The sequence below is a fragment of the Schistocerca cancellata genome, chromosome 8 (genome assembly GCF_023864275.1).
Source record: "Schistocerca cancellata isolate TAMUIC-IGC-003103 chromosome 8, iqSchCanc2.1, whole genome shotgun sequence".
Taxonomy (NCBI): Eukaryota; Metazoa; Arthropoda; class Insecta; order Orthoptera; family Acrididae; genus Schistocerca; species Schistocerca cancellata.
The window spans coordinates 65,393,294-65,408,141 of NC_064633.1; the positions used below are offsets into that span (position 1 = coordinate 65,393,294).

A 14,848-nucleotide genomic window follows, 5' to 3' on the forward strand; every position below is an offset into this window, starting at 1 on the left:
TGTATAAAGTAGGGAAGAATGGTGTAAACCAACACTGTAGTTGACCGCCAATAAAATGTTGGTTCTAATATGTTCTTTATTGTTGGTTATTACCCACCGTGTTATGTCGTTATGTCTGTTATCTTACAGGTATTGTGAGATTTTTCTTGCGAGACATATGTGAGTACATAAGAGCAGAAACTGCCAGCACCTGTCACAATTTTCTTCCTCTTATCGTCCATACTTTCTGCTAACATATAAACTACTTTTGAAGTGCCAACATGCTCTCGAGCAAATAAAATATCTATAAAACACCACACTGTACAACGTACTTGCGGTGGGACAGTCGCAATTTCTGAAACCCATCGCCCATGGCCTCTGGCCTGCCGGGGAGCACCGCAGTCCTGGGTCCACTGCATTACAACACACACACACACACACACACACACACACACACACACACACACACACACACACACACACACACACTCGGCCTGCAGCCAGGTAGGTTGGTGAGACTACATTTGATGGGCAGGACCTGCACTTTAGTGGGAAATGGAGGGCTTCAGATCGGCAGATACCCACAGAAATGGCCTGCACATTTGGCCTTTCATGGAAGTCCACTTGTGTGACCAGCTTTTCAAATGTCACAGACACCATGTTGCTGAATTGAGGCAGAGGTAATCAATCCATACAACAGGTACTCTGAGAATCAATAATAATGAGGATAGGTAGCAACTCGCCGTAAAGATTGCTGCGTTGCAGACAGGCACATAGAAAAGACAACTACACTCTCACAACTAAATTTTCGGCCATAGCTTTTATCAGGAAACGAGCTCACACACATTCACAAACAAACCATTTCATCTACTGAGACAAAAATGTGATATTTGAGTTTTTTTTCTTTTTTTCAAATTTCCCTGATGAGTTTGAAATTCCATGATTTTCAGAATCTGTGGCAACCCTGTATATGTTTTGTCAGTTACAGGTGGTGGTAGCAGGGACAAAAATGTGATATTTGAGTTTTTTTTCTTTTTTTCAAATTTCCCTGATGAGTTTGAAATTCCATGATTTTCAGAATCTGTGGCAACCCTGTATATGTTTTGTCAGTTACAGGTGGTGGTAGCAGGGTGCACAGTGCAAGTCTTGCAGCAGGGACGGTCACAAGGGAGCCAAAGGACAGGGAGGTGGGTGCTGAAGGAGCATGTGGTCTGACAAGAATATTGTGAAGAGCATGCTCTGAAACATGACAATCGTGACCTCGGTGCTTGTTTCACCACACGCATATCTGGACTCTTCCCCCAGACACCAGTTTCTCATAACTCCGCAGGTGGGAACTACTGTCTTTGGTTCTGACCATCCATCTGGTCTTAATTTATGTTAATTTCTTCCATCTCAGCATTTCTTCACAGTAACTACTTGTTTCTTCACTCCCACCTCTGTTACGAACGATGCACTTAGCTTTTCAGTCTTATTAACTCATACAAGATGTTTTAGCAGTAATCTCTGTCTTGCATATTACCCTGTCTTCGACCTTTAAGCCGTCAGGTTTTCAAATCTTGTCCGCTGCAGCCCCCAAGAATGTTTTTACTTCTCATCCTGTCCAGCAAGTCTCTCCTGACCCGCAGTTCTTGGTGAATTTTCCATATTTACCTCTTTTCCTAAATCTCACCAGTCCTTTTCCTTCACCCCTCTTCCTTCCCCTTCAACTCTTCTGCCTGAAGATGGAGCCACTGGCTCCAAAAGCTTGCCTAATTATGACCTTTTATGTGTGTGTTCTGCCACTGCTAGGTGAGTAGATTTTTTATCTGTCCAGTTACATTATATTTTCTGTTTTAAGTGCTTCTATTGGCAGTTGTATGATCTTGACTCCTAGAGCTAAGTACTGGTCAGGTATTGTTTCATAATTTTATCTGTTTGATGTCACTCACCAATTTGATAATGCAAAGATATTTTTGAGTCCCAACTGTTAAGAAACACAGTGTTTGAACAAATGCACCAAATTATGTCATATTGAACTGATGCCTCAATTGGTACAGTAAGTTTCCTTTTGCACACAGTCAACAATAGAGCAGAGGTTTCCCAACTTTTCCTCTGAGGGAACACTTTCAGAATCCTTGTACTTTGATGGAAGACCTTGCTATTTTGTAGGTCAATAAAATTTAAAAAAAGGACCGCCACATTCTTAAGAGTTTTTCGCAGAGCACTTATTCCCTTCCCGCAGAACACAATTTGTGGAACCCTGCAACAGAGTTGTTTACATGAGGAAGTGTTATTAAAAGTTTCTCAGTAATATGAATTACTACAACTATTTCACTAAAACATGGCTAAAGCAATATTGTAGAGCAGTGAGTCCCAATATCAGTGAGTAATGGTTGCAAAAGTTTAATTGTGAAATGCCCACTTTGGCATAGCAGTGACACTTGTGGTTGGATGAAGATGGATCCTGCATTCAGGGAACCAATGGTGCTGACCATAGGTACACTACTGCACAATGTATCAGATGTGGATGCTTGTTTCGTTGAATACCTTAAATGCTGCTCTCTATTTACAGGAAGTTTCCTCATACAGATATTTACAGTGATTCCTTCAGCATACTTGCCACACATGTTGCATATGATTTCCTTCACTCTGTCTCAATCATTTCTTTTTGAGAACACATTTTTTAAATTTGTCACTGTCTTTCTTGTCTTAATTATTTTGCTCCAAGTACTCTGTGTTCACAACTTTTGAAAGACTTATCCTTCACTTCCTTATACTAAATACACATCAATTAACCAGCACAGTAAAAACAGAAAGCAGACTACATTTACAACCAAGTCTAGCATGTCATGAGGCCATGAATGGGCCAGCAGAAAAACAACTACAAAAGCTGAAGTCGGAGTTAATGTAACTTAATGGGCAGCTCAGAACCCAGAATTGAACCTAACTAAATTAACTGAAGACAAGTACAGTCCTAGTTGACAGCCATACTATAATTTCCTAGCACAGAAATAAAACTGTTCAGCATGCTGCAGGAGTAATGGAAGGAAGTACCCGTAGATGTCATCCACCACAATTCAGTGGAACAAGAGAGTACACAACTGATAGAGGTGAAGTGTTACTTGTATCGTGCTGACCCCATAATAGTTCCAAGTACGTAGTTTCTTAACAGCTTTCAGTCCTTAAATGGCAGTATAGCATATTTTCCATCGCTGTATCAGGGAAGAAACATGTAAGAATCTTGTCAAAAGCAGTTACACTATGTAGATTAATTTTTTTAAAAAATGCATTAATATATTTTAAAATTTGGATAACAAACAATATCTTTACAAAATTACAGCTGCCAGCAGCATTTCATATACAAAAAGTATGTATACAATTCATAAATAGTGAATTAGATAAACTCTGCTTCAAACAAACAACACAAAGCTGGTGCAAACATGCTTTCACACATAAAGTGTGTAAATGATAACTGTTTACACTGTACCATGGTGCATCAAAGTGGGAAACACCCTCAAATTGCCCTACAAAAGCCACCCTCTCGTCCTCTTATGTCACTGGCTCAGTAAGTTATTTCGTAAACATTATTATTTTCAACTTTCCTGTGAGGGTAATGAGGAAAGAAGACTTTTGCTAATGTTATGCAAAAACTAATTATGTTTACAATTCTATCTACACTTAACCCTTACAACTACAGTGTGAAGGGTACACAAACAAAACAATTTAATTGTCAATTTTATGCTGTCAAAATTCACAATAATTTAAGGTAAAATTCACACAATTATCATTTTACAAGTGCAAGAGAAAGTGGATTTTTAATATTCAAGGACGATTTTAACCAAAATGTCACTTGGCACTAGTACGCTGTAACGCAGTTGGGTTTTGTAGGCCAATTTGTAGTTGCTTCCCAGCTTGATTCACAACAAGTGTCCTGAATCAATCTGTCCACCTTGATTTTATCCACAGCACTGTGGTGCATTGTAAACAATTATTGTTTACACACTTTATATAAACAAAAAACAGACAAATATTACTTTCAAGGGGAAACATAAAAATTTTGTTTTCAAAAGTACTAGCTCAACATAAGCCATCAAAAAGCTACTGAAAGATTCAAAAATATACAAATACTGGCCATAAAATGTAACAACACATACTAGCAAATAGAAATGTAACAACACATAATAGCAAATAGTGGAAGTAGAGAAATTAAATGATGAAATAATAACTGCCATAAAAGCTCTTTGCAGTGCTTTGACCAGAATATTCACAAACTCATGGAAATAAATGTAATGTTTCATGAGTGAAATAATTCTATGACTTATACATTTACCAAAAGTTTACAACAAATTAAGAAGAAAATCTTACAGCAGTTTGTTTCAAATGTTACCAATTACTAGTTCAACCTTAAAAAATGGTTAAATTTAGTCACACACTCCCATTTCCCAATCTGAATCATCAGAATCAACAGTTTTCATTCTTTTGGACTTTAGGAATCTCTTTGCTGTCTTTGCTTTGGTATTAGTTATCTCTTTGACAGGGCCAAAATTATATCTTGCTTTTAATCTTTCTCTTATGAAGAGACCTTTGATTAATCGTCTCCAGTTTCCATAGATCCGTTTTAACCTCTTCTCTTCATAGCGCGTCTCTGCCGCCTCTTCTTCCTTGAAACAACAAAAATGATTACACTATGCAAACTGAAAACCAGAAGTAATATCTATAAAAATTATAGATGTTAAAGGACAGCAATATTAATGGTGTGAAACAAAATTTTATACAGGTGGTGTGCAAAAGTACATGATGTAATTCAACCAAAGTAAAATGTAGAAATCTATAGAATGCTGAAGTGAATGGGAAGATTCATCATCCCAAACTTTTGAAACTTCCTGGCAGATTAAAATTGTGTGCCAGACCAAGACTCGAACTTGGGACCTTTGACTTTTGCGGGTAAGTGCTCTACCAGCTGAGCTATCCAAGTAAGACTCACGAACTGTCCTCACAGCTTTAATTCCACCAGTACCTTGTCTCCTACCTTCCAAACTTCACAGAGGCTCTTCTGCTAAACTTGCAGAACTAGAACTCCTGGAAGAAAGGATACTGTGGAGACACGGCTTAGCCACAGCTTGGGGAATGTTTCCAGAATGAGATTTTCACTCTGCAGTGGAGTGTGCACTGATATGAAACTTTCTGGCAGATTAAAACTGTGTGCCAGACTAAAACTCGAACTTGCAACCTTTGCCTTTCGCGGGCAAGTGCTCTACCTAACTTTTGTTTAAAAAGAGGGGCATAGTGAAACATGTTACAAAGTGAGAATATACACAGCTGAACAAATCAAAAGCTGATATAGGGCAAGGAAAAGGATGAGATAAAAAGGAGGATGACTGAAAATTGACGGAAACAATTACATCAGCTACCCTACTACAAGTTCAAAAAGCTTATTAAAAGATGCACTTTTTATTTCATAATATTACATGAAATCTTATCTGTAGTACTGTCAACAAGTCAAAATCATGCATTCAGTTGCTCACTGATCATACTATCTCCAAAATAGGAGATGACAAAATAATGGATGATATTCTAAATCCCGTCTTTCTAAACTCTTTCACTGCAAAACATCAAAGAACAATTCCTCCCCGCACCTTTTGCACAGATAAAAAAAAAATTACAGACATAAAAAGGGATAGTGCAGTCTAAAAGCAATTGAAGTCAGTCTACAGAGAGGTCACTGGACCTGCTGTGGTACTATTTGTTAGTCTTAATGCCTGTTAATCACATGAGGTGCTAATTGCTCTAGTAGCAGTCTGTCATAGATCTCTGGTGGTGCAACAGAGGACTCCTCCCCCCCCCCCCCCCCCCCCGACTTGAAAAAGGTGTGAACTGTTCCAGTGATCAAGAAAATTAATGGGGCACATATACAAAACTATGTCACTAACATGAGTCTGTTGCAAAATTATGGCACATCTTTCATTCTCACTTCTGATGATTTTCTATGTAAAGTCTACATAGAATTCACAAGCCGAAAGTGCAGGAGGTCAGGTCCATATGTAGGTGGATAAGAGTGGAGAAACTTCAGGATAAGGAAATCAGGCACAAGTACATAACAATGATGTCAGAAAGGTACCAGTTAGTTGAATGTAGTCAATTACAGTCATTGGAAAAGGAATGGACAAGGTACAGGGACACAGTACTAGAAGTGGCTAAAGAATGTCCTGGAACAGTAGTGTGTAAAGGTAGGATGAAGCAAAGAGCTTGGTGGAATGACACAGTCAAGGCAGCCTGTAAAAGCAAAAAGAAGGCGTATCAAAAATGGCTACATACTAGAACTCAGGTAGACAGAGAAAGTTATGTTGAAGAAAGAAACAAAGCCAAACGGATAATTGCAGCATCCAAGAAGAAATCTTGGGAATACTTTGGAAACAGGTTGGAGACTTTGGGTCAAGCTGCTGGAAAACCATTCTGGAGTGTAATTAGCAGTCTTCGAAAGGGAGGTAAGAAGGAAATGACAAGTACAGGGTTATTACAAATGATTGAAGCGATTTCACAGCTCTACAATAACTTTATTATTTGAGATATTTTCACAATGCTTTGCACACACATACAAAAACTCAAAAAGTTTTTTTAGGCATTCACAAATGTTCGATATGTGCCCCTTTAGTGATTTGGCAGACATCAAGCTGATAATCAAGTTCCTCCCACACTCGGCGCAGCATGTCCCCATCAATGAGTTCGAAAGCATCGTTGATGTGAGCTCGCAGTTCTGGCACGTTTCTTGGCAGAGGAGGTTTAAACACTGAATCTTTCACATACCCCACAGAAAGAAATCGCATGGGGCTAAGTCAGGAGAGCGTGGAGTTCATGACATGAATTGCTGGTCATGATCTCCACCACGACCGATCCATCGGTTTTCCAATCTCCTGTTTAAGAAATGCCGAACATCATGATGGAAGTGCGGTGGAGCACCATCCTGTTGAAAGATGAAGTCGGCGCTGTCGGTCTCCAGTTGTGGCATGAGCCAATTTTCCAGCATGTCCAGATACACGTGTCCTGTAACGTTTTTTTCGCAGAAGAAAAAGGGGCTGTAAACTTTAAACCGTGAGATTGCTCAAAACACGTTAACTTTCGGTGAATTCCGAATTTGCTGCACAAATGCGTGAGGATTCACTACCGCCCAGATTCACACATTGTGTCTGTTCACTTCACCATTAAGAAAAAATGTTGCTTCATCACTGAAAACAAGTTTTGCACTGAACGCATCCTCTTCCATGAGCTGTTGCAACCGCGCCGAAAATTCAAAGCTTCTGACTTTGTTATCGGGTGTCAGGGCTTGTAGCAATTGTAAACGGTAAGGCTTCTGCTTTAGCCTTTTCCGTAAGATTTTCCAAACCGTCGGCTGTGGTACGTTTAGCTCCCTGCTTGCTTTATTCGTCGACTAGCGCGGGCTACGCGTGAAACTTGCCCGCACGCGTTCAACCGTTTCTTCGCTCACTGCAGGCCGACCCGTTGATTTCCCCTTACAGAGGCATCCAGAAGATTTAAACTGCGCATACCAATGCCGAATGGAGTTAGTAGTTGGTGGATCTTTGTTGAACTTCGTCCTGAAGTGTCGTTGCACTGTTATGACTGACTGATGTGAGTGCATTTCAAGCATGACATACGCTTTCTCGGCTCCTGTCGCCATTTTGTCTCACTGCGCTCTCGAGCGCTTTGGCGGCAGAAACCTGAAGTGCGGCTTCAGCCGAACAAAACTTTATGAGTTTTTCTACGTATCTGTAGTGTGTCGTGACCGTATGTCAATGAATGGAGCTACAGTGAATTTATGAAATCGCTTCAATCATTTGTAATAGCCCTGTATTTTGGACAGGTCAGGAAAACTGCTGGTGAATCCTGTGGATTCCTTGGGTAGATGGAGGGAATATTTTGAAGAGTTGCTCAATGTAGGTGAAAATACGATCAGTAATGTTTCAGATTTTGATGTACAATGGGATAGGAATGATGATGGTAATAGGATCACATTTGAGGAAGTGGAGAAAATGGTCAATAGATTGCAGTGCAATAAAGCAGCTGGGGTGGATGAAATTAAGTCGGAACTCATCAAATACAGTGGAATGTCAGGTCTTAAATGGCTACACAGGATAATAGAAATGGCCTTGGAGTCGGGACAGGTTCCATCAGACTGGACAAAAGCAGTAATCAAACCAATCTTTAAACATGGAAACATAAAAGATTGTAACAACTACAGAGGTATCTCTTTAATCAGCGTTGTGGGTAAAATCTTCTCAGGTATTGTTGAAAGGAAAGTGTGAGTATTAGTTGAGGACCAATTGGATGAAAATCGGTGTGGGTTTAGGCCTCTTAGAGGTTGTCAGGACCAGATCTTTAGCTTACGGCAAATAATGGAGAAGTGTTATGAGTGGAACAGGGAATTGTATCTATGCTTTATAGATCTAGAAAAGGCATATGACCGGGTTCCTAGGAGGAAGTTATTGTCTGTTCTACGAGATTATGGAATAGGAGGCAAACTTTTACAAGCAATTAAAGGTCTTTACATGGATAGTCAGGCAGCAGTTAGAGTTGACGGTAAATTGAGCTCATGGTTCAGAGTAGTTTCGGGTAAGACAAGGCTGCAACCTGTCTCCACTGTTGTTCATATTATTTATGGATCATATGTTGAAAACAATAGACTGGCTGGGTGAGATTAAGATATGTGAACACAAAATAAGCAGTCTTGCATATGCGGATGACTTAGTTGTGATGGCAGATACGATTGAAAGTTTGCAAAGTAATATTTCAGAGCTAGATCAGAAATGTAAGGACTATGGTATGAAGATTAGCATCTCCAAAACGAAAGTAATGTCAGTGGGAAAGAGATATAAACGGATTGAGTGCCAATAGGAGGAACAAAGTTAGAACAGGTGGACGGTTTCAAGTACTTAGGATGCATATTCTCACAGGATGGCAACATAGTGAAAGAACTGGAAGCGAGGTGTAGCAAAGCTAATGCAGTGAGTGCTCAGCTACGATCTACTCTCTACTGCAAGAAGGAAGTCAGTACCAAGACTAAGTTATCTGTGCACCGTTCGATCTTTCGACCAACTTTGTTGTATGGGAGCGAAAGCTGGGTGGATTCAGGTTATCTTATCAATAAGGTTGAGATTACGGATATGGAAGTAGTTAGGATGATTGCAGGTACTAGTAGATGGGAACAATGGCAAGAGGGTGTCCACAATGAGGAAATCAAAGAAAAACTGGGAATGAACTCTATAGATGTAGCAGTCAGGGCGAACAGGCTTAGATGGTGGGGTCATGTTACACGCATGGGAGAAGCAAGGTTACCCAAGAGACTCATGGGTTCAGCAGTAGAGGGCAGGAGGAGTCGGGGCAGACCAAGGAGAAGGTACCTGGATTCGGTTAGGAATGATTTTGAAGTAATAGGCTTAACATCAGAAGAGGCACCAATGTTAGCACTGAATAGGGGATCATGGAGGAATTTTATAAGGGGGACTATGCTCCAGACTGAACGCTGAAAGGCATAATCAGTCTTAAATGATGATGATTTCCTTTGTAAAGGAACATTAACACAGAGGTATGCATTTCAACTTCTGCTTTGCGGCTCTCAATTTCACATCCTGTCTCATTCACTAGGGACTGGACTCTAACTTTGGTGCCACTAACAGCTTTTACGTATGACCAGAACATCTTTGGATTTTGTGAAATATCATTTGACAATATTTTGCTACAGTAGTCATTGAATGGATCAAACATTACTCTCTTGACAGTCAATGGCGTTTCATTCAACATCTCTTTATAGATAGCCCTAAGCTTTGTTTTACACCTATTATGCAGCAATCTCTATTTCTTTAGAAGTTTCTTTACAGTGACTGTATACAATGGAGGTTCCTTCCCCTGCAAGCTGTTCTGCTGTGTACGTATCTATCCAGTGCATGGATGAGACCTAGTTCTTCTACATGCTCCTGCCCGGTGCTGAAAGTTTCAAGTTTCTCATTGACACTACTGATTTTTTATCTAGTTTACTGAATGTATATATCTTTCTGCTTGTTTTAACTGTCCTTTGTACTTTGTTAATCATTGTTGCCACAATCACATCATGGTCACTGATAACAGTTTTGATGTTGATATCCTCGAAGAGGTCAGATCTATTTGATGCTTTTAGATCCAATATATTGCCATCATGGATGGGTTTCCTATTACCCATTCTACGTAGTTTCCAGAGAATGCATTTAATATTGTTTCACAGAATGTCTTATCACGCTCACCACTAACAAAAATGTAATTTTTCCAGTTAATTGTTGGATGATTAAAGTCTCCACAGATGATTACTGTGCGATTGGGGAACTTATGTACAAGTGAACTAAGGTTGTCTCTAAAATTTCAGTTACATCAGGAGATAAGTCTGGTGGGTGATAGAAGGATCCAATTCTCATTTTATGTCCATTCCTGATACTAAGTCTTGCCCAAGCCATCTCACATGCAACCTTCAATTTCTATCTCAGTGGATTTGAGTTTCTTGTCTCCTGCTTAAAATACACCACCTACATTTCCCATTTGCCTATCCTTTTGGTATACACTTAAATTTCTCCCCAAAATCTGACTGCTATCAATTTCAGGTTTCAACCAGTTTCTCGGCATAGTATTATGTGAGCTCCACTGTTTTTTATGAGTCCTTCAAACTCTGACACTTTCCATTAGAATTTTAATACTCTCATTTGTGGGAGGCATTTCTTTTGATCTTACACCGATATTTCCAGGTTTTGCACAGCTACATTATCTGAACTGGGTGAAGTCGCCTAGTCTAAATAAAACCATTGTGTGCACCTCACACACAATCAGCTATCTGAGTAGCAGCCTCTGATCTGTAGTGCACACCTGACCAACTTAGGGGGGCCCTACAGTTCTCAACACTAGAGCGCAAGTCCAGGAAGTTGGTCAAGTCCTTCCACTTACTCAAAACCAAAGGGCGATGACCAGTTCTGGGAACAATGCTGCAAAGGTCTTCTCAACCTTCTCTGCCAGTCACTGGAATGATGCAAGTGTGAACTCAGAGGCCAGGCAACAGGCATAATTTGTTCCAATGTGTGCCAAAATCTATAGCTGGTTGCACCCTGTTTCCTCAATGGCTGCTGAATAGCTCAATCAACATGCTGAATGAGGCCCCCAGGCATAAGCACTGAGTGCATCTGGTGTCCAATCCTGTCTTTTGCTGCCATTTCCATAAGGTTTACTATAATTTGCTGTTCATACGTATGAAGTGCTGACGATTAATAGACCCCCTACCCTTTCGTGTTTGCCTCTTTTTAAAACTGGACAAAATACGTTTCCAAAAACAGGTGAAGTTAGTTCCACTGGCTCAGTTTCAGTTTCAGTGAAAGACAGCATGTCAAACTTGTTAGTTAGGGGGATTGGTACAACACTCTGAGTCCTCCCTGGTCCCCATTCACCCTGTACAGGGCGCCTAGGTCTACCATTGACACGCCTCTTGCAGTCAAGTGGATGGGTAATTATAGATCACGTACCTTCCGCAGAGGAGACAGAATCCACAGGAGAGGACAGTACTTGAGGTACCTCTGGTACAGGTATGACTCTCGATAGCTCTTCCAACACATCGATTCGAAGCAGCTACCAATCGTTTGGCAGTAGTCTAATACGAACATCAACCAACTCACCCTGGGTTCGAAAACCGCATTCACAGTGGGGTTGCATTTTGGCTGTTACAGTGTATTACAAGACAGTGAACAAATAACTTTAAATTCAGCCTGAGGTTATCTTTAATCTGTTTAGCTAAAATGTTACTGACTCCCTACAAGAACTGAAGCAAATACATAAAAGGAGGTTTCTATTAACATAACACAAAAACCTGTGGTAAAAATTACTAGTTTCCTAACACATCAGCAAACTCGAAAATGAAGTTAATTTATGGTAAATGCAGATAATTTATTGGACCACTTCTTTTTAAGGGAAAACTAGATGTAACACAATATGTTAGTTAGAATAACTGCTACAGTAGCTAAATCACAAACACTCATTTACTACAAATTGCTTGTAGATTATGCAAAGGTAGCTTCCAAAAACACTCAAAAATGCAAGTTTATTTGCACCGATATACAATGAAATTCAGGTGTGATGTATTCTTTGCAGAACTGTGAAACACAAATGCTGATCTACTAAGAAATAAGTTAGGTATCCAAAACACTCGTACCAGTAACTTACGAAAATATAGTTTTGTAAGTGTCTGAAAACTTTCAAAAGTAATCTATTTCTCATGTAATTGTGCAATGCAATTAGAGGACAATTGCTTCGAATAAGAATAGGCCAAATGTCCTTAAAAATTTTCGAAGAGCACAGTTAAGTTTAGAATACAATCGACAAAAACAGGATGAGTTTCTCATGGCACTCGCAATGTTCTATATTTCACAATAGATCAAAAAACAAATGAGTATTGACACAAACAGTGAAAGATTATGTAGAAGTGACACAAATAGAAAAAAGTGAATCTAGAACTTCAGAATTTCCCTTGTGTGAGACCATGTGTACAAGATTCGTGTGCTGATTTGAAGTTGGCTTTTACATCAAGATAAATGTGCATATTGCACAGATTTTTCTCTTAGCTGTTTCTGTTCATACTTCTACAGTGGCATGCTGAAGAACACTGCAGTGTATGTCTTTGTTAAAATCGCTAAAATGTGCAGCACCAACAAAGCACGTCTTCTGCCTGTTGTAGCTAACAATGCAATTCCATTACCCAGCCCCCTTCACCCTCCTCATCCTATCCAGTTCCTCCCTAGCATTTTCCAACTACACTTGAAGAGCACAGATTTTACACCCCTGCTAGTCTATCAACTTATTTTTGCTACATATCTTGCAATTCCAGAATTCCAGGTGAGGATCTCACTAGAATGTCCAATGTGTGTTGTGAGTGAATTGTGTCAGAAGGCAGTACATTCAAACATGGGCAAATTGTTGGTGTTAGTACGGTGGGTGCTTCTGTAATCAAAGTAAATGAAGTATTTGGTGTTTCAAGCAGCACCTTGTTGAAGATTTATACTGCATACAGGCAAACAGATAAAACATTATCAGCTAAGTCACAATATGTGTGTTGAGTAATCGTGACTGACAATTGTTGAAAAGGACTGAGAAGAAAAGTAAGAAGTAAACAGCTGCAAAAGTAACTGCAGAACTGAATGTCACACCTGCGAACCCTGTCAGCTCCAAAACAACACAAGGGTCACTCTCAAAGGTCAATTTCAGTATGATGAAATGGAGCATCTGAAGGAGTAATTGGTACCAGAGCCCTGGTGGTGAGCCATGTGCTTCAGTCAATGAGATTCCGAAAAACGGTAGGGATCTCGCCATCAACTGTATCGACAATATTTGCAAATTCCACATTGCCTGATATCAGATTTTTCATGCAGATATCTGCATTAGTGCTTATGGTTCAGCCACTTAGCTGCTGCGATGTTTTGGTTTAATTCAATGTGTTCATCACTTTGCTTTTTTCTGGGTGAGCACAGAGGATGCAGGCCACTGTGGCCACGCGGTTCTAGGTGCTTCAGTCTGGAACCGCGCGACCACTACGGTCACAAATTCGAATCCTGCCTTGGGCATGGATGTGTGTGATGTCCTTAGGTTAGTTAGGTTTAAGTAGTTGTAAGTTCTAGGGGACTGATGCCCTCCAATGTTAATCACATAGTGCACAGAGCCATTTGAACCAGCACAGAGGATGAGCTCTCAAAAACATGTGTTTCGAACATATAATTTTTGATTGTAGCATGTCAGAAAATAGCTCGATTACCATGTACCCAGATACCACTCTCAATTTTTTGACGAGTTTTTACTTGCTGTTATGCATCTGTGATTTATAAAGAACTGATGAAATTCATTATCACAAATTACTGTACAACACTGTTTTGTACATTTAATTTCCTTCACTTACAGGTTTTATACAAAGTATTGGAGTGGATTGCAATTTTTAATCATATATGCCAATTACACATGCTTTTGCATGTATTTTGGGGATTTTAACATTTTCATTGATTCTGTATTTTCTTTAATTTTGTGTTTTTTAAAGTCTGGACTGCATGAAAATGTAAAATGGGGTTTCACTATACTTCCAGTTGTCTGGATTCAACATTAAAATATGTTCATCTCTTCTCTTACTATTTCTCACTCTAGCATGTGAGGCCCTTATGGTCTTCCATGACTACCAAGGGTACAGCTTCCAGAAGCCTGTTGAACATCTTTCAGCATACTGCTTTCTGGTGCACTACCTCTGTGTGCTATTACCGACTGATGAAGACTTCTCTTGTGATATCTTTCACACAGAGCACTTGATACTCATCATCTGCCACATGTCACATCCCTCATTAGGAACTTTGTCAGCTTCTGGGATATTCAGATTCACTGTGACACACGACACCAAAACACACACACACACACACACACACACACACACACACACACACACACACACACACGCACACGCGCGCGCGCTCAACACACACGCGCGACACAGCTACCACTGGAACTGTTTACATTGTTGTTAGGCTATATGGACTTGCTGCTGGATGTTGCCAATTTTTTTTTATTTTTCTCTTGAGTTAGTTAAGCCATTTTGTCAGATCCTGCCCAGCATCATCTGGAAACATAGCTGGATGCCGATGTGCATCTGACTCACCAATACTGTTGAATCATACCTGTTTGCCCTAGAGGGAGCCTGAAACCCCTAGAGAGCGCGTCCTCAGATGGCGGATTGGGGAATGCCTCCCAGATATGGGTGGTACACCCCGCAGACCAACAGCCAGCTGCAGTGTCTGACTCAAGAGAGAGTGATTGCAAACAGCATCTGGCCCAAAGTGGGTGGCTGGTATCATACGTG

The 14,848-nt window shown here is 40.1% G+C and overlaps 1 protein-coding gene across 1 annotated transcript in view; it reads right to left on the reverse strand.

Moving 5' to 3' along the window:
- Positions 1-3,259: 3,259 nt before the first annotated feature.
- LOC126095307 (DNA repair protein complementing XP-C cells homolog) overlaps positions 3,260-14,848 on the reverse strand; it is a 109,636-nt gene continuing 98,047 nt past the window's right edge. Inside the window, exon 6 of the mRNA XM_049910104.1 lies at positions 3,260-4,622. Within this exon, the coding sequence (XP_049766061.1) occupies positions 4,383-4,622 (240 nt within the window). The 3' untranslated portion in view covers positions 3,260-4,382. The remainder of the gene's footprint in view (positions 4,623-14,848) is intronic.